A 20,705-nucleotide genomic window follows, 5' to 3' on the forward strand; every position below is an offset into this window, starting at 1 on the left:
GAGGGAGGGATGTCCGTTCAGAGGGAGTGATGTCCGATCAGAGGGAGGGATGTCCGTTCAGAGGGAGGGATGTCCGTTCAGAGGGAGGGATGTCCGTTCAGAGGGAGGGGTGTCCCTGAGAGGTGAAGCTGGGAGGGGGAGGGAGGTCCGTCCAGGGGTCGCCTGCCGTCTGTCAGGGAGGTCCTCACTCCGCCATGGAGCCGGTCCACATCAAGTCCTCCGCTCCTCCCCCCACTCTTAAAGAAGGGATGTACTGGTGCTGCGTCAGCACCACCCAGGTTCCCCCAGGCCCTCAGAGCCTCAGCACCACCCAGGTTCCCCCAGGCCCTCAGAGCCTCGGCACCACCCAGGTTCCCCCAGGCCCTCAGAGCCTCGGCACCACCCAGGTTCCCCCAGGCCCTCAGAGCCTCGGCACCACCCAGGTTCCCCCAGGCCCTCAGAGCCTCGGCACCACCCAGGTTCCCCCAGGCCCTCAGAGCCTCGGCACCACCCAGGTTCCCCCAGGCCCTCAGAGCCTCAGCACCACCCAGGTTCCCCCAGGCCCTCAGAGCCTCGGCACCACCCAGGTTCCCCCAGGCCCTCAGAGCCTCGGCACCACCCAGGTTCCCCCAGGCCCTCAGAGCCTCGGCACCACCCAGGTTCCCCCAGGCCCTCAGAGCCTCGGCACCACCCAGGTTCCCCCAGGCCCTCCGAGCCTCGGCACCACCCAGGTTCCCCCAGGCCCTCAGAGCCTCGGCACCACCCAGGTTCCCCCAGGCCCTCAGAGCCTCGGCACCACCCAGGTTCCCCCAGGCCCTCAGAGCCTCAGCACCACCCAGGTTCCCCCAGGCCCTCAGAGCCTCAGCACCACCCAGGTTCCCCCAGGCCCTCAGAGCCTCAGCACCACCCAGGTTCCCCCAGGCCCTCAGAGCCTCAGCACCACCCAGGTTCCCCCAGGCCCTCAGAGCCTCAGAGCCTCAGCCGGTGAGCTGGAGCGCTGAGGCTCTGAGGGCCTGGGGGAACCTGGGTGGTGCTGAGGCTCAGGAGTTAGCATAATGACCCCACCAGAAGACGGTCAGGAGAGAACCTCCTCTACACCACCTCCTCTAGACCACCTCAGGAGAACCTCCTCTACACCACCTTCTCTACACCACCTCAGGAGAACCTCCTCTACACCACCTCCTCTACACCACCTCAGGAGAACCTCCTCTGCACCACCTCCTCTACACCACCTCAGGAGAACCTCCTCTACACCACCTCAGGAGAACCTCCTCTACACCACCTCAGGAGAACCTCCTCTACACCACCTCATGAGAACCTCCTCTACACCACCTCAGGAGAACCTCCTCTACACCACCTCCTCTACACCACCTCAGGAGAGAACCTCCTCAGGGGAGGAGAGGGTAGGAAGGAGGGAAGGAGACAGGGAGGAAGGGAGGGAGGAGAGGGTAGGAAGGAGGGAAGGAGACAGGGAGGGAGGGAGGGAGGGAGGGAGGGAGGGAGGGAGGGAGGGAGGGAGGGAGGGAGGGAGGGAGGGAGGGAGAGGAGGGCTGTAGGAGGGAAGGAGACAGGGAGGGAGAGGAGGGTAGGAAGGAGGGAAGGAGACAGGGAGGGAGAGAGGGAGAGGAGGGTAGGAAGGAGGGAAGGAGACAGGGAGGGAGGGGAGGGAAGGAGACAGGGAGGGAGGGAGAGAGGAGAGGGTAGGAAGGAGGGAATGAGACAGGGAGGGAGGAAGGGAGACAGGGAGGGAGAGGAGGGCTGTAGGAGGGAAGGAGACAGGGAGGGAGGGAGGGCTGTAGGAGGGAAGGAGACAGGGAGGGAGGGAGGGAGAGGAGGGCTGGAGGAGGGAAGGAGACAGGGAGGGAGGGAGGGCTGGAGGAGGGAAGGAGACAGGGAGGGAGAGAGGGAGAGGAGGGTAGGAGACAGGGAGACAGGGAGGGAAGGAGACAGGGAGGGAGGGAGGGCTGTAGGAGGGAAGGAGACAGGGAGGGCTGGAGGAGGGAAGGAGACAGGGAGGGAGGGAGGGCTGTAGGAGGGAAGGAGACAGGGAGGGAGGGGAGGGAAGGAGACAGGGAGGGAGGGAGGGAGAGGAGGGCTGGAGGAGGGAAGGAGACAGGGAGGGAGGGGAGGGAAGGAGACAGGGAGGGAGGGAGAGAGGAGAGGGTAGGAAGGAGGGAATGAGACAGGGAGGGAGGAAGGGAGACAGGGAGGGAGGGAGAGGAGGGCTGTAAGAGGGAAGGAGACAGGGAGGGAGGGAGGGAGGGAGGGGAGGGAAGGTGACAGGGAGGGAGGGAGGGAGGAGGGAAGGAGACAGGGAGGGAGGGAGGGGAGGGAAGGAGGAGGGAAGGAGACAGGGAGGGAGGGAGGGAGGGGAGGGCTGGAGGAGGGAAGGAGACAGGGAGGGAGGGAGGGGAGGGAAGGAGACAGGGAGGGAGGGAGGGAGGGGAGGGCTGGAGGAGGGAAGGAGACAGGGAGGGAGGAAGGGAGGGGAGGGCTGGAGGAGGGAAGGAGACAGGGATGGAGGGAGGGAGGGAGGGAGGGGAGGGAAGGTGACAGGGAGGGAGGGAGAGGGGGGAAGGAGACAGGGCGGGAGGGAGGGAGTGGGACGACTTGGAGGGACGGTTGGGGATTGAGGAGTTGCCATGGAGACGGGGGGCCTCTGCCTGGCCGATTGAAACAGAGCAGAAGGGATCACTCACCGCTCACCTCCTGGAGGAGCTGGGAGCCTTTACATCGACTCCACAGCTTTTATTATCGTGAGGAAATGATTATTATAATATCATTATTAGTGGTCAACTCTTTAAGTGGGACCTAATCTATTCTCACGATGGCTGATGGCTTCTGCACCAATGGACAGAAGACATGGAGCCATGGAGGTGAGGCTGAGAGGCTGAGAGGGGAGACTGAGAGGAGAGGCTGAGAGGGGAGACTGAGAGGAGAGGCTGAGAGGGGAGACTGAGAGGAGAGGCTGAGAGGGGAGGCTGAGAGGGGAGGCTGAGAGGCTGAGAGGGGAGACTGAGAGGAGAGGCTGAGAGGGGAGACTGAGAGGAGAGGCTGAGAGGGGAGGCTGAGAGGGGAGACTGAGAGGAGAGGCTGAGAGACTGAGAGGCTGAGAGGAGAGGCTGAGAGACTGAGAGGCTGAGAGACTGAGAGGCTGAGAGGCTGAGAGGGGAGGCTGAGAGGGGAGACTGAGAGGAGAGGCTGAGAGGGGAGGCTGAGAGGAGAGGCTGAGAGGAGAGGCTGAGAGGGGAGGCTGAGAGGAGAGGCTGAGAGGCTGAGAGGGGAGACTGAGAGGAGAGGCTGAGAGGGGAGACTGAGAGGCTGAGAGGAGAGGCTGAGAGGGGAGACTGAGAGGAGAGGCTGAGAGGGGAGGCTGAGAGGCTGAGATGCTGAGAGGGGAGGCTGAGAGGCTGAGATGCTGAGAGGCTGAGAGGGGAGACTGAGAGGAGAGGCTGAGAGGGGAGGCTGAGAGGCTGGGAGGAGAGGCTGAGAGGGGAGGCTGAGAGGAGAGGCTGAGAGGGGAAGCTGAGAGGAGAGGCTGAGATGCTGAGAGGGGAGGCTGAGAGGCTGAGAGGGGAGACTGAGAGGAGAGGCTGAGAGGGGAGACTGAGAGGAGAGGCTGAGAGGCTGAGATGCTGAGAGGGGAGGCTGAGAGGCTGAGATGCTGAGAGGCTGAGAGGGGAGACAGAGGAGAGGCTGAGAGGGGAGGCTGAGAGGAGAGGCTGAGAGGCTGAGAGGAGAGGCTGAGAGGGGAGGCTGAGAGGAGAGGCTGAGAGGGGAGGCTGAGACGGGAGGCTGAGGGGGGATATACTACACGTTAATTACAACACTACACATGTTAATTAAAACACTACACATGTTAATTACAACATTGCAGATGTTCAGTACAACACATGAGTTGTCTTTGAGCTTATGTTTGATGTTTCGTCCGATTCCTTCTTTAGAGCTCAATTAATGTCCTGATAGTCAACTGGTAATACCAAAAGAAATGCTTGAAGACATAATGGATACTCTTTGGTCTGATGAGTCCGTGGTCACCCTGTTACCTTGGAGATGGTCAGGTTATATCCCCTCCAAGTGTTCCAATGGCCTCTTTCACAACCCATTAGCCAGCAGAGGAAACAGGTCGGCACATTCTAACTGAGAGGTGGGAGCAAAGAGCAGCGATCACGCTCAGATGACTGGACACTGGATGATTGAATGTGCGCTTGTGCCTGTGTTTGTGTACGTGCATGTGTGTGCGTGCGTCCTGCTTGCATGTGAGTGTGTGCACTTGCGTGTGTGGTTGTGTGTGTTGAGAAAAAGAGAGATATGCACAGAGCAAACGGGGGTAAGTGCAGTTACTCATTGCTGAGGTAATGGGCTGGGGAGACTGATTCAGCAACATGCAGCCTCACAGACGGAGCCCTGACCCTCGATACATGACAGAGCCATGACCCTCGATACATGACAGAGCCATGACCCTCGATACATGACAGAGCCATGACCCTCGATACATGACAGAGCCATGACCCTCGATACATGACAGAGCCATGACCCTCGATACATGACAGAGCCATGACCCTCGATACATGACAGAGCCATGACCCTCGATACATGACAGAGCCATGACCCTCGATACATGACAGAGCCATGACCCTCGATACATGACAGAGCCATGACCCTCGATACATGACAGAGCCATGACCCTCGATACATGACAGAGCCATGACCCTCGATACATGACAGAGCCATGACCCTCGATACATGACAGAGCCCTGACCCTCGATACATGACAGAGCCATGACCCTCGATACATGACAGAGCCATGACCCTCGATACATGACAGAGCCCTGACCCTCGATACATGACAGAGCCATGACCCTCGATACATGACAGAGCCCTGACCCTCGATACATGACAGAGCCATGACCCTCGATACATGACAGAGCCATGACCCTCGATACATGACAGAGCCATGACCCTCGATACATGAGAGCCTGGCCCGGACCCTCGATACATGACAGAGCCCTAGATGTATGACACAGCAGGGTGTACTAGTGTGTTTAAAGAGAAATTGTACTACCATGGCCAGTTAATCAATTCCCATGATTGATGATTTGTCTTTGTGTTGCATCCCCTCCCAGGTGAGAAGCTGAAGATGGTTTTATCCTCATAAATCGACAAGGCTTCCAGACCCCATCCTCAGTGTCAGAGGATGAGCTTCCACGACCGCAGAGCCTCCCAGCCCCCCACGGCCACGCCCGCCACGGAGCTCCTCACCATGGATACTGGGAGCCGCGACAGCCTGCCAGGACCCCTCCTGAACACCTCCGCCCCCTCCTTTCCTCTTCCCCATCCCAACGCCTCTTGCAGCATCGATGAATCCTACAAGTACATATTCCTCCCCATCTGCTACATCTTCACCTTCGTCTTCAGCATCTCGCTCAACGCGGTGGTCCTCTGCCGCTCCTTCAGGAGGAAGAAGCGCTGGAACGCGTCTCTGATCTACATGGTAAACCTGGCCTCCACCGACTTCATGTACGGCCTGTCGCTGCCCTTCCTGGTGGCCAGCTACGTGATGCGGGACCGCTGGGTGTTCGGGGACTTCATGTGCCGCCTGGTGCGCTTCCTGTTCTACTTCAACCTCTACGGCTCCATCTTCTTCCTCACTTGCATCTCCGTGCACCGCTACCTGGGCATATGCCACCCCATGAGGACCGTGATGCTGGAGACCAAGAGGGCGGTGAAGTGGACCTGCGTCCTCATCTGGGCCGTGGTGTTTGCTCTCACCTGCCCTATATTCCGATTCGCCCAGAGCGGTTACGTCACGCGGCTGGGCGGAGTCGGGACTGGAGACCCCAGCGTGGTCACCCTGGAACCATCGCTGATGAACGGCAGCCATGACGCCACCCAGGGATACCAGAACTGTTGGGACGATGCAATCGACGAGGAGTTCCATGACTACGTCCCCTACGCAATCGTCCTCCACCTGCTGGGCTTCTTCCTGCCGTTCTCCATCATCGCCTGGTGCTACTCCCACGTGGTCGTCACCATCTTCAGGAGCCTGGGCCCCCGCCCGCCGGCCCCGAGGGCGGGGGAGGGGGAGGACGCCTGTCGAGGTGGACGACTGGAACTAACCGGATTCATCCCTGGTGGCGACGCAGAGGACCGAACCGGGGGCAGCGACGCCAGGAAAGATGTCTTCAAAAGAGAGCCGGGCTATTCCATCTCGTTGGGAGCCCACTCCCCATACGCCCGCCGCAGACGTAAGTCCATCAGGACCATCGTCACCATCACCCTGCTGTTCGCTCTATGTTTCTTCCCCTTCCACGTCACGCGGACACTCTTCCTGCTGCTGAAGGTGACCCGAGGGGTGCCCTGCCACACCATGACCGCGGTGTCCATGTGCTACAAGATCACGCGTCCGCTGGCCTCCTTCAACGCCTGGCTAAACGCCCTGCTCTACTTCCTCACCAAGGACAAGGCCGCCGCGCCCTGCTGCCAGGCCACTGTGCCCTGTTGCCAGGCGACCAGCGAAGGTGCCGGGCCGCAGGCGGGGTCGCTATGGCTGCGCAGCGCGATGGGCCGAGCCGGTGCTGCGCGGGACGGACCCATCAGAGAGGAGATGAGGCGCAAAGACGTGGAAATGTCGCCGGTGTCTGTCCACAGAGCTCGGGACAAAGTGACGTACACCAACGGATGATTCACAGGGTTAGCATTAGCCATGAAAGCTAACCATGGTATAGTGACGTACACCAACGGATGATTCACAGGGTTAGCATTAGCCATGAAAGCTAACCATGGTATAGTGACGTACACCAACGGATGATTCACAGGGTTAGCATTAGCCATGCAAGCTAACCATGGTATAGTGACGTCCACCAACGGATGAGTCACAGGGTTAGCATTAGCCATGTAAGCTAACCATGGCATCAGTTCTATATAAATGCTAGTCTTATCGCTAATTTTAACTTCACTCTCTTATCACTAACTTTAGGTACAACTAGTCTTTTCACAAACTTTAACTACACTGTCTTTTCACTAACTTTAATACACTTTAAATTCACTGTCTAATCACTAACTTTAATACTAAATACAAGATGGACCATAAAATATGCCTTATTAATAATGCTATGAGGCTAACAATAGGTTGGTATTCTGTGAGAAAGACAGCAGTATGGTTCCGGAACTGAAATTCTCATTCATTTTCTCCATATACGTTTTCTTTCAAAAGCCATAATGTCGTAGACATCCAAAGTATACTTACCATGCGCCGTTATATTGTGAAACGATGGTATATTCTCCTGTAGAAGCCACAAGTTAAAGAAAAGTTTGTAGATTGTGAGTGTTGCAGTGCTTTTAAATGCCATCATGAATAAAAAAAGTCAAGCCGGCGATGAGTGCTGCCGCTGAACGGACCGTTGACCACAGAGCCGCCATGATGGCGGACCAGCGACCACTGGGTGGAAACCAGTACAGGTCAGCCTGTACTGGAGTGAGGACCAGCGACCACTGGGTGGAAACCAGTACAGGTCAGCCTGTACTGGAGTGAGGACCAGCGTCCACCGAGTGGAAACCAGTACAGGTAAGCCTGTACTGGAGTGAGGACCAGTATGAGGGAGAGGAACACAGGCCTGTGCGGAGCTTAGCAGGCTGGATAGTCAGCTGAAATGAGTTGTACGAATCATGTCGTTATGGTGCTGCAGTGATCAAATAAAATAAAACATATGATATAGCAGTACTATGTAGTAATCTGGGTGACATATATAATAAAGTATATATGATATAGCAGTACTATGTAGTAATCTGGTTGACATATATATATATATATATATATATATACACACACACACACACACACACACACACACACACACACACACACACACACACACACACACACTAAAACAGTGCTATGTGTACCTTTGCATTTTCTTCCATTTTTCATTTATTTTTGCTCCTAATGTTTTCTGGTGACGAGCTATTGACTTCCGGATCCTTCCCAGAGTGGCTAGAGAACGCACAGATTCCACTGTTGGGGAAGGAGCAGTGTTGGGGCAGCGAGATGGGCCAAAACTGCTGCCGCCGCTTCCTTCTGACATGTTGGTTTTTAATAAGGAGTCATTTTTGGCTTTTGTTTCTGATGTGTTGGTGGGAGCTCAAAAAGCAGCTAACAGGTCAGACATCATCAGGCTAGTGCTGGGGGCAGCCGAAAGGTTCCTCGGAACAAAGCAGCTGCCAGAAAAATTGCATCAATTCATGACAGAGACTCAGGGCATGGACACGTCTCAGTTGACGAGGATGTATGAGAGGATGATTCCTTAACGTTTGAAGTCTGGTATATTCTTCAATGGAATGCCCGGAGTCTGATTGCGAATGGCCAGGAGTTAAAGAGATTTCTTAATGAATTTAAAGAGGCTCCAGAATTGATTTCAAGAAACATGGCTAAAGCCCTGTCTTGATTTTGTAATTCCAGGATATGAGTGTTTGAGGTTAGATAGGTCAGATAGATCAGGTGGGGGTTGTGCAACTTTTGTTAAGAACGGATTGCAATATAGGAAAGTAGATGTTTGTTCTTGTGGTGAGTGTTGGGCTGTGGAGGTTTGGAGCAGGCATGGCTCTAAACTGTGCTAAATTATTATAACCCCTGTAAACCTTTGGTATTGTCGGATTTTGATGATATAATGGAGAAGGTAAGGTGTCCTGTTATTTGGGTTGGAGATTTTAATGTGCATAATCCTTTATGGGGCAGTGATCACAGGGATAGTAATGGTGTGATAATAGAAGTACGATCTGGTAGTGATAAATGATGGAAGGCCAACTAGGTATGATATTCTGAGAAACACATGTAATCAAATAGATTTATCAATTGCTTCTTCAAATTTAGTGAGTGGGATGTAATGGACAAATACACTCTTGGAAGCGATCATTATCCAATTATTTGCAAGTTTGGTAGGGATTTGAGGTGAGAAGTGGAAGGGAGGGTTCCTAGGTATAATTTTTCTAAAGCTAAATGGGATAAGTTCCAGGAGAGTGCTCGAAGCTTAATTGGAGAGGTTGAAAGTGAGGATTCTGTGGACAATTTGAATTCTGCCATTAGCTTCGTGACCCATGAGGCTGCTCGTTGTTAGGGTTAGGGTGAGGGTTGACCCATGAGGCTGCTCGTTGTTAGGGTTAGGGTGAGGGTTGACCCATGAGGCTGCTCGTTGTTAGGGTTAGGGTGAGGGTTGACCCATGAGGCTGCTCGTTGTTAGGGTTAGGGTGAGGGTTGACCCATGAGGCTGCTCGTTGTTAGGGTTAGGGTGAGGGTTGACCCATGAGGCTGCTCGTTGTTAGGGTTAGGGTGAGGGTTGACCCATGAGGCTGCTCGTTGTTAGGGTTAGGGTGAGGGTTGACCCATGAGGCTGCTCGTTGTTAGGGTTAGGGTGAGGGTTGACCCATGAGGCTGCTCGTTGTTAGGGTTAGGGTGAGGGTTGACCCATGAGGCTGCTCGTTGTTAGGGTTAGGGTGAGGGTTGACCCATGAGGCTGCTCGTTGTTAGGGTTAGGGTGAGGGTTGACCCATGAGGCTGCTCGTTGTTAGGGTTAGGGTGAGGGTTGACCCATGAGGCTGCTCGTTGTTAGGGTTAGGGTGAGGGTTGACCCATGAGGCTGCTCGTTGTTAGGGTTAGGGTGAGGGTTGACCCATGAGGCTGCTCGTTGTTAGGGTTAGGGTGAGGGTTGACCCATGAGGCTGCTCGTTGTTAGGGTTAGGGTGAGGGATGACCCATGAGGCTGCTCGTTGTTAGGGTTAGGGTGAGGGTTGACCCATGAGGCTGCTCGTTGTTAGGGTTAGGGTGAGGGATGACCCATGAGGCTGCTCGTTGTTCCATTCCTGTGAAGCAGGCACCTAGGCCCGTATGCTGGTCCCATGGTGGAATAAAGAGTGTGATGAAGCTGTGAGGAATAGGAATGTAGCATATAGAAGGTCGTCGCATTGACTATACATCATCCAGCTCAGGTTGCGTAGCGCGTGTCGGCTCATTAGCATCTGTACCGTAGCGGCCCGTGCTGTAGCAGCACACCTCTCCCAAGTGGCCAAATTGGCCCGGCCTGGCCAGACTGGCCACACTCACACTGGCAGATTTGAGCACGGTTAGGTGCTAAAACGGCCACGGCCACGGCCAGATGGCCTAGTGTGAGTGCACCCTTAGATAATAATCGGTTATGAACAAGAACACTTTAGAAGAAACACTTTATTTAAATAAGAAACACTGAACCACACATCTAAAAATACACACACAAGCATCTAAAAATACACACACAGGCACACCTAAAAATACACACACAGGCACACCTAAAAATACACACACACACACTCTCTCAGCTTTTGAGAGAATGGTGGAGAATCACATCTTCTCCACCAACTTTGCCTCGCTCTCCTCATACCTCGCCTGCTCCCTGGCACTCTCCTCTTGGAAGGGGTGTCTGGGGTGGTGGAAGAGGTGCCTGGGGTGGAGGAGCATGAGGGAGAGGTGGGGGGGCTGGTGGCAGTGGACTCAACGATGTCCTGAAAGAAAACGAATAAGAAGGAAATAGGAATTATATGCCAGAACTGGTTGATATGGCCATATGTTACGTACAATATATAATAGCTATGTACACAATATAGTACTGCCAAAAAATACATTGATTAACCATGTAATATTACTAATATAATATAATATATTAGTATAATAATACTTATAGAATATTACTAATATAATATAATATATTAGTATAAAGCTTATTTTTAACCTGGAGTCACTAGAACATGGAAGATCTGGATATCATACGACATGATATCCAGCCCGGTCTTGCAGCCCGGCCGAGAACCGGGCTCTGCAGCCCGGTTCTCGGCCGGGCTGCAGAGCCCGGCCGAGAACCGGGGTCGGGCGGCCTGCGAAAGTCGGCCGCGGACTTTCGCGATCTTCCGCGAAAGTCGGCCACAGACTTTTACGAAATTTGCGATGGCTGACACATGATCAGCAGCTCGCGGATTTCACTTACACCGAAACAGCCTGCCCTGGCCATCATATCCCTTCTTTTCCGGGTAGGCTATACTAGGTTATTAACTTATCCTGGAAATGATAATAGTATATTAAACAAATCCCAGCACCACACCAAAAGGAGGCAGCAAATCAGAGCTAAACATATCCATCTGCTCATTTCCACATGGTAAGAGAGCAACACAAAACAGGTTTAGAATATTTGGATGTTTTATTTTCTTTAAATCAAGCAGGTTACATTTCATTCGTTTTTACACAATCTGATATTTGGAGGCATTTGCAAATATGCTCATAAATTACATGATTTGTAATCCCAAAGAATGAGGTGGTTAATGATCAATATTGGGATCAACAGTGATCACCCTACTAATGTAGGCATTATGTATGCAGGAAGAAAAAGAAAAGTTCCCATTAAGGTCTCATGTGAAACACCACAGGTCTGAAATACTCAGGAACACATGAAAATGGCACAAAAATGAATTTCACTCTCCAACCTTTTGCTAAAGAGACGTTGACAGGCCCACAGAGAGCCTGGAGCTCACGGGACAACATTCACACACATTCTGCTTCATGAAGAGGTCAGATTATCGTCAGACCATAGACATTACATGTAAGGACACTGAACATTTGGCCGGATTACACATAGAAATGCAATCCAAAACAAAATGGGTAAAGATAAAGCATGTTTATAGATGCGGCAAACAAAGGTTCAAATATCCTCCAAAGCACTTCAAGCCCTCAAAGAATGAAACTCAAAACGCAGATGAGGTAAAAGAAGAAACTTCTAAATTAAAGTGGAGCGACCCAGGGACAAGTCTGGTTTGGGTTAAAGATTATGGATGGTTAACTTTGTGTAACGTGTTTGGACAAGCAAGTTTAGGTATTAGGCAAGCGAGTTTAGGCAAGCGACTTCAGGGATTAGGCAAGCGACTTCAGGTATTAGGCAAGCGACTTCAGGTATTAGGCAAGCGACTTCAGGTATTAGGCAAGCGAGTTTAGGCAAGCGAGTCAAGCTAAGCAAGTTTAGGTTTTATGCAAGCGAGTTCAGGTTTTATGCAAGCGAGTACAGGCAAGCGAGTCAAGCTAAGCAAGTTTAGGTTTTATGCAAGCGAGTTTAGGCAAGCGAGTCAAGCTAAGCAAGTTTAGGTTTTATGCAAGCGAGTTTAGGCAAGCGAGTTTAGGCAAGCGAGTTTAGGCAAGCGAGTTCAGGTATTAGGCAAGCGAGTTTAGGCAAGCAAGTTCAGGTATTAGGCAAGCGACGCGAGTTTAGCCAAGCAAGTTCAGGTTTTATGCAAGCGAGTTTAGGTTTTATGCAAGCGAGTTTAGGTTTTATGCAAGCGAGTTTAGACAAGCGAGTTTAGGCAAGCAAGTTTAGGTAAGAGAGTCAAGTTACTTTAGGCCTCACTTTATTTGCGGTTAAATTGCGGCATTAGGTTTAGAAAGAAGGTTAAGATCCAGGCTCAGGTTTGCTTCCAGCCTCGTCCCTCTAGTCACTCCCTATAAAGAGGGTTCCCAGCTACCGTGTTAAAATACAACAGCTGGGATTACAGATATGGAGTACAGAAATAAATGACAAAGATTGATTCAAACATTCTTCCCCCAAAATGTGGTGCAACATAAAATGGAGAAAATAATTACTTTCTCTCCATTGAAACCCAGTCATATCTTACGATCTCATGAGGTCCCGCCGCAAGGGGCGGATTTACGAGCTCTATAGAGTGTGCACTGTGTGTTGATGTTGGGTGTGGATTAATGTGCTGGTGTAGCCATCCAGGGATCCTCAGGGTTCATGGGAGTAGGACACACTGGTGTAGTTCAGTACTGTGAAGTAAATTGATGCAAAAAGTAGAATCAGTGTCAAGGGCAATCAAATGTCTATAAATGCAGGAACAGCTCCATCTGGTCTCAATCAGCATTTGATTTCATAGACTTAAATTAGCGAAAAAACAAGCATTTATTTACCGCAACAGTCCTAGTGCTGGAGAACCAGGTTTCAAGAAAATTCAATACGAGCCTCCAGGTGCATTGGAGTTACTGCATTTAATTAACTTTAATTTAATTAAGAGCACACTAGTCAGTGGAGATGTTCACAAAAGACTTGTCTTCAGACCTTTATAAAGATCAGGAGAGATTATATAATTGCCGTTTGACACGTTAGGTCTGTTCAAGGAGGAAGTAAATATTTACCAGCGTTGGGTCTCTGCACCATGACACCCAGCTGCCGCACATCTGGTCTCCCTTTAAGTCGCCTGAAGGAGAGGTCAACTTAATTGAACCTAAGGGGAATGGGTCACAAGAAAAGGTAAGGATAAATCAAAGCTAAACATAGAAAGGATGAAAACAAGCATTGTCCAACATGGGGTTCGGCGATATTTTGATGTGAAAACATTTAGGTGTACGATCCAATCAAAAACAGGCTCTTCTTATCATGTTTCCAATGTACCCCGAGTTGCTACGCCCTCATCCGCCACCAGGTGGCAGACTTGATTTTGTCAGTAGAAGGAGCAAAATAGCCATCCAGCTTGATTACAGCAATAGTAGAGGAGCGAGTCAAAATAATGCGTTTGAGCACCTTCAGCCATTGCTCTTGTTCAAGGACATCCCACTGATTGGCTGAAGTCAGATCTTATTCTCTAGAAAGTTTGTTACAGAAGAAGCCCCGAGTATCAAAGCAACATACCCGCCAAACAAAACTAACCTTGTTGAATAAATGAAAATGTCTTCAAGATGGTCAATCCAGTATCTTAACGGTTCCACATGGAGTCTCTAGTCGGCTGCGCTGCGGGCCTTAGGTCCGTCCTCTGCTCCGGGACGAGGTCCGGAGTATAAGGAACCAGTCAGACATCAAGCTGCTTGGTGTCTTCAAAGAGGTGGAGGTTTGACCGCCTGCACATTGAGGACCCTGTGGATACGGTATGGGACCATTTATCAGCGGATCTGAACTGCAGAACTTTAATAATCACATCAGCTGTAGATTTATGTACCTTCTCCGGAAAGATGAGGGGGGGGGGGGGGGGGGGGGGGTCGTCAGCCCCTGAGCAGTGATCTTCATCCCCAGTGACTCCTTCAATCCTGCTGGAGCAAACACTCAGTTACCATTTGGAGATGACCCAGCTACCCTAGTGTACTCACTACTAAGTGATACAACCCGGTTCAGTGTTTCCCCCAGACAATGTCTGAGTCAAGGTGGGGGTGGGGGGGGTCTTCGGTGAGGGTTTCAGTTTGCAATAATACATACAACCGCCTTTTCAATTGCATTCAAAATGCTTAATGGCACGACTATTGTTTTGAACAGTATACAGTATTACCGACAAATTATTTATCTATATTTTTTGTACTTGAGGAAAGTATGTTTTCTTTCGAGTTTTGCACTTTGTTATTGCATAATTATTTTTTATATATAATTTTTCTACATTGGTAGTCAAGACGGGGCCCTAATGTTAAGACGGCCTTAACCACACAGTGCTGGGGGAAACACTGCAGTTAAACATTAGAGTTTAGTCCCCACATGGCGACGCCACCAGTTCATGGCTGCCCTCTGATTTTCTCGTTGATCAGATTGACCTGGAGAAAGAGCTTACCTTCCATGGGTGAGGAGCTGGTTGGTCTAATCACGAGCCGCCTTCGGACCTCCACCGCCGGACCCCCCAGCCGTCCTCCACCGCCGGGACCGTCTCCTCCAGGAGCTCCACCGGGCCAACCGCCTGGACCTCCACCGCCGGGACCGTCTCCTCCAGGACCTCCACCGGGCCGACCGCCTGGACCTCCACCGCCGGGACCGTCTCCTCCAGGACCTCCACCGGGCCAACCGCCTGGACCTCCACCGGGCCGACCGCCTGGACCTCCGCAATGTCGCCTCATTTCTTCTGAAATGTGACACACGTTCTATTTGCACCCCGGACATTCCTCCCCGTTCATGATGCACTGGAGAAGAGTTTAGCTTTACTGGATGAGGAGCCGCCGCTGCCGGGCCCTCCAGGACGCCGCCGCCGCCGCCACCGGGCCCTCCAGGACCGCCGTTGCCTCCAGGACCTCGGCCGTCTCCAGGCCTTCCAGGTTGGCCGCCTCCAGGCCCTTCTGAAATGTGATACAGAAGTTCCAGTTGCACACTGGAACATTTCTCCCCTTTCATCATGGATGCACTGAAGATGAGTTTAACTTTACTGGATGAGGAGCCGCCACCTGGCCCTCCATGCCGCCCCTTCCAGGTTGGACGCCTCCAGGACCTCCAGGCCACCGCCGCCTCCAGGCTGGCCTCTGCCTCCAGGACCACCGCCTCAGTCCTTCTGAAAGGCGAATGACACGTTCCATTTGCACACTGCACATTTCTCCCCGTACATGATGCAGATCATCAACTCCTCTGCTTTAGCTCCCACAGATCTCACTGATGCCCTACTGTGCAGTCTCGAGTGAGGTATTATTTAACCCAACAGCCAGCCACACACACCTAGCCTACATCCTGGAGCTGGTCCTAGTGGCTGAGAATGCATCTGACATTTTTCAGAACACCTCAGAGTTGCTGTGGCTGCATGTCAAAGGTTTAATTCTAAACAATTCACCAAGCCTAGAAAAAATGTGCAGCTGTGCAGTTCCGTGTCTCACCGTTCTGCATCCGTTGGGTTGCACGGCTCCCGGCCTTCCCTCCATCTGCAGCGAGCGCCTCCAGACGACCGCCATGGACCTCACGGCGAGCACCTCCAGACGACCGCCACGGACCTCCAGACGACCGCCTCCATCACCTCTACTGAAACAAGACAAAATCTATTTAAACACTGGAGATTTTTCTCCTCGCTCACTCAGATGTCAATAGCTTATCTTCTCCCATTCTGTGCGTTCTTGAGAAGTATAATTTCCTATAAACTCCCAAACCCAGCCACACATCTAATCTTCATAAGGACACTAGTCCTAGTGGCTGAGAACGCTAACAAGCCAATCACAACCAATGACTGAATTCCAGTTTTATTCTGAACCGTTTGACCACGCCAAGGAGGAGTTTATAGGATGTGCAGTTCCACGGCTCACCCGTCTGTTCCTGTAGGACTGAACGGGTCCTGACCAACAGCTCCCAGCTCCAGACCCGCTCTGTTGAAGCCTCTGGGAGTACAATCCGCTCCTGAACAAAAACAACTGTTCATAAATCATTTGGTAATAATAAATGGTGACCACATTTTATCATTAACTATTTAGTGCTTCACTAAATTCCTATAGCAAGTGGAAACGTTACTCTCCTTCATTGGTGATGTTCATGTTCCCTCGATATCTTCCAATGGACTCGTTGTGAAATCCTTCTGGATCCTCTGCGTTGAAGTGCGTTGTTCAATTTCCAAGGGGCGTGTCTAAAGGGCGCGATCTAAAATGGGTCGATGCTATGCTATTGGATAGGCCTCGACTAATCATAGCATTGGAACGGGTGATGCAGAAATACATATTCCTCAAAATCTTTGAGTAGAAGTCGTTCGTTCTTTTAGTGAGCATATACAGTCTTTAGTTCACCAACTTCCATCTTTGTTGTTGAAACACCTCTACATGTTGCGTATATCCAACCTCACATTAGATAGCCTAAAGCAGGGGTGCCCAACCAGTCGATCGCGGTCTACCAGTAGATCGCCGACAGATCCCAAGTCGATCGCGAGGGGTGAAGAATTTTTTTTTTTTTTTTTAATGAAATTAAATTTGCGCGGGACATATACGCGCGGTAGCGCATGTGCTGTTAACAGCAGTTGAAAGCCGTCAACAGTAGTTACACACTCCTAAACGTTGGCATGGCTGAGGGGAAACAAGCTAAGACCTACCATTTTCACCCTGAGTGGGAGGAAGATTATTGATTATCGTTGAGAAGGTGCCGTGCGCAGACGGAATGAAACCCCCACTGAAGTCCGTAGGTTCACGATACAACCCCCCCCCGTCCCCCCCCCGTCAACAATTGTTCTCTACCCCCCCCCCGGCTTGAACGTAGGTTTGCTGGTAGATCTCGGGAGGTTGGCTACTTCAAAAGTAGATCTTGGGTCAAAAAAGGTTGGGCACCCCTGGCCTAAAGGGTTGCTATCGGTCGGTCTATTTCGTACCGGGCAGAAAACGTTAGATAACGGAGGGGCGCCTGACCGCATCTTTGAAGAGCAAATTATATACGAGGTCCGTCTAGTTCCGAAGCTATTGGTGAAATACGCAAAACGAATATTGAAATGTTAATTTTGGCATTTAATTTGCATCTACATTTTGCCAGTGAAGGAGTTTAGGTTTGCCAATCCGAGGTCTAAAAGGCAGTAAACATGTTCATTAAAATACAAATGCAAAGTCCACAGAACATACGCGAATAAAAAACACATTGCACCACTAGCGGTCAACAGCAGCAGCAGCAAGTGTATTGAAAGTAGAAAAGTAGTAAAGAGAATAGAATTGGGAGAGTGGTGTGCAAGTCAGACACCGCATCTAACCCAGGACCACCTTGCAGATCACAAGCAGCAAATCTTCTACCAGACCAACCAAACACACATCAACAGGCCCCCAGTCAGTAGGGTCAGTCAGACAGGTTTCCACAGAAGGGCTCAGTGGGGTTATGGGTTGAGCAAAAACAGACCCCTTTCTTCCTTCCACAAGTTTCCATCCTGGATTTTCTGGACATGTGGAGTCGGACATGTTTCAAGTTATCCGTGGATTCCTGAGGGCAGTGAAGGATCTGCAGAAGATGACGTCCAGGTCCAGCGGTCTGCCGCATTGACCACGAGATCTTTAACCGAGTGGGACCGCCTCGGTTTGTGTTCAACAGCGTGGAGGTCCTCGTTTCCATCAGAGTTGCTGCAGTTCTTCCATGCTGCTTCCACGGTGAGCAGAGGACACTTCCCAGTGTGGTGGTCGGTGCTGTAGCGGTCCGCAGCGTTAGTCAGTCAGTCGATCCCATAGATAAACCACTCAACACAAACTACCACTTCCATCAGCAAATCCACATTAACCTCCAGCGGTAAAACATGTACAATAGAGGGGCGAGAACAGACGACAGGAGGAGATGGGGAGAGTGTATGTGCAGTGCTCATGAAGGAAGTATACCCCGCGTTACTCACTGCGTGGGTCCCGGTGGCGGGGGTCCACGTCGGTGGCCACGATGTCCGGATTGTTCAGCCCACGCAATCCAACGCAAAATAAACGATTAACATCCGGTGGGGGCGCTTTATGAGGAGAGGCGGGGGAGAGGAGACGCAGCTGAAATCAATTAAAGGTTCCATCATGACATGAAAATCTCACTTTATGAGGTTTTCTAACATAAATATGAGTTCCCCTAGCCTGTCTATGGTCCCCCAATGGCTAAAACTTGCTTTGGTGTAAAACGAGCACTAGCTGTTCTGCTCGTCTTTGAAAAAACGGAGGCTCAAGTGCGCTGATTTGGAATGTCTGTATTCATGACGTCATCAGGAATCTCAGCTCCTCCCCTTACTCTGCCTGGCCCGCCCAGAGACGTTGGCCCGCCAATGAGACTCGACCGTGCGAGCGCCGTGTGTGTGTGTGTGTGTGTGTGTGTGTGTGTGTGTGTGTGTGTGTGTGTGTGTGTGTGTGTGTGTGTGTGTGTGTGTGTGTGTGTGTGTGTGTGTGTGTGTGTGTGTGTGTGTGTGTGTGTGTGTGTGAATGAATACACACACTGTAACGCAAGTGTTTCTTGTCGGTTCTTTGACGTGTCTTGTATTTCCACAACGAGACTGTTGTGGATGTTATCTGAGCCATGGTTGAGAAGGAATTGGGGGAAAGGAACTTTGGCTTTTGTTGTGTCGAGATCTGTTTCCCCGTCGAGATGTGTTTCCCCTAGTCCCCGCCCCCGTCCGAAATTACCCGAAAAGGCCCTCTGTTCCATAGGAAAGGAGGCTCACACATCTTTCAAATTCATACTGCTGACTTATTTCCCCACAAGAGATAAGTGCAGTGATTTTCAGGCTGATATCATTCAATTTGACCATTTAGAACAGGGGGAACGCATCCTGACAGCTTCGAATATTACTGTCAGATACTGTTCCCCCTCTGTTCCATAGGAAAGGAGGCTCACACATCTTTCAAATTCATACTGCTGACTTATTTCCCCACAACAGATAAGTGCTGTGATTTTCAGGCTGATATCATTCAATTTGACAATTTAGAACAGGGGGAACGCATCCTGACAGTCATTATCTGGGACTAGGGGAAACACATCTCGACGGGGAAACAGATCTCGACACAACACCGGTTCAGTAGTCGACTTCAGGTTGATTGATTGATTGTCTTTATTTCGAACATGCAAGCAATACTTTGATGTGAAAGTGGAAGAACCAGAGGCGTCGCAGAACCCGACAAAGTCGTTTGCGTTTGTGATAATATGTCTTAAATGATATAGATTTCTATGTATTATATGATATTATTTAGATATAGAGCTCCAGGACTGTAACGCAAGTGTTGTACACTTCCTTGTTATTTGGATAACCGTTCTGTCACTGCGGTCATGCCAGCCGACTCATCGAGATCGGCGGTCAAGCCAGCCGACCCAGTTTTTTGCCGTACCTGTATATACTAGCCATTACGGTAATAGCGCCTCAGCGCGTCAGAACTAGTTTCAAAATAAAAGCATTTGTCTGGTACATACCGAAAGACAGTCATTAAAAGCAAATACTATCAAAGGAAATGTACGGACGTTGTGATATTTACTTTCAAAATAAATGCCCAACTAATTGACAAAAGTAAGCTTATACCAATAGTTTATTGGAGATTTAAAAGGAAACGCCCTGTTATCCCAGACTCATTCCACGTCAGGGTCATAGTTCACGACCCCATAGTGTCACCCAAGAAGTTTCAGGATATTCTGATGTGTAATTTCAAATTAAAAGCCGACTAGAAATTGAAATATGAGACTTATTACACATGAATTTGGATTAAATTTAAAATGAAACGCCCTGTTATTCCAGACTCATTCCTCGTCAGGGTCATAGTTCACAACCCCATGGTGATACCCACGATGTTTCAGGATATTCTGATGTGTAATTTCAAATTAAAAGCCGACTAGAAATTGAAATATGAGACTTATTACACATGATTTTGGATTCAATTTAAAAGAAAATGCCCTGTTATTTCAGGCTCATTTCACTTCAGGGTTATAGTTCAAGACCCCATGGGGTCACGCAAGAAGATTCAGAACATTCTGATGTGGAGTTTCAAAATAAAAGCCAACCAAAGTTTCCAATATGAGACATATTACATATGATTTTGGATTCAATTTAAAATGAAATTCCCTGTTATTTCAGGCTCATTTCAGATCACGGTTATAGTTCAAGACCCCATGGGGTCACACAAGAAGTTTCAGAACATTCTGATGTGGAGTTTCAAAATAAAAGCCAACCAAAGTTTCCAATATGAGACATAATACATATGAATTTGGATTAAATTTAAAAGAAAATGCCCTGTTATTTCAGGCTCATTCCACGTCAGGGTCATAGTTCACAACCCCATGGTGATACCCACGATGTTTCAGGATATTCTGATGTGGAGTTTCAAAATAAAAGCCAAACTCGTAAACTATAACCACGAAGTGAAATTAGCCTGAAATAACAGGGCATTTTCTTTTAAATTGAATCCAAAATCATAAATAATATGTCTCATATTGGAAACTTTGGTTGGCTTTTATTTAGAAACTCCACATCAGAATGTTCTGAAACTTCTTGTGTGACCCCATGGGGTCTTGAACTATAACCCTGATGTGAAATGAGCC

The 20,705-nt window shown here is 50.4% G+C and overlaps 1 protein-coding gene and 1 long non-coding RNA gene across 2 annotated transcripts; one reads left to right on the forward strand and one right to left on the reverse strand.

Annotated features, from left to right (window-relative positions):
* Positions 1 to 2,603: 2,603 nt before the first annotated feature.
* Positions 2,604 to 7,353, forward strand: si:dkey-6n21.13 (P2Y purinoceptor 3). Its single transcript, XM_060035668.1, has 2 exons — positions 2,604 to 2,855; positions 5,106 to 7,353. Exon 2 carries the CDS (start codon positions 5,177 to 5,179, stop codon positions 6,662 to 6,664), a length of 1,488 nt encoding a protein of 495 aa, XP_059891651.1. The 5' UTR covers positions 2,604 to 2,855; positions 5,106 to 5,176; the 3' UTR covers positions 6,665 to 7,353.
* Positions 7,354 to 11,179: 3,826 nt separating this feature from the next.
* Positions 11,180 to 18,135, reverse strand: LOC132475885 (uncharacterized). The gene is made up of 9 exons (XR_009530012.1): positions 18,046 to 18,135; positions 16,010 to 16,100; positions 15,683 to 15,731; positions 15,590 to 15,647; positions 15,152 to 15,273; positions 14,569 to 15,064; positions 13,972 to 14,059; positions 13,175 to 13,889; positions 11,180 to 12,808 (listed from the first exon to the last, which is right to left on the reverse strand). It is a non-coding gene; the product is annotated as an uncharacterized LOC132475885 (long non-coding RNA).
* Between the last annotated feature and the right edge of the window lie 2,570 nt (positions 18,136 to 20,705).

Source organism: Gadus macrocephalus, chromosome 17 (assembly GCF_031168955.1).
Source record: "Gadus macrocephalus chromosome 17, ASM3116895v1".
NCBI lineage: Eukaryota > Metazoa > Chordata > Actinopteri > Gadiformes > Gadidae > Gadus > Gadus macrocephalus.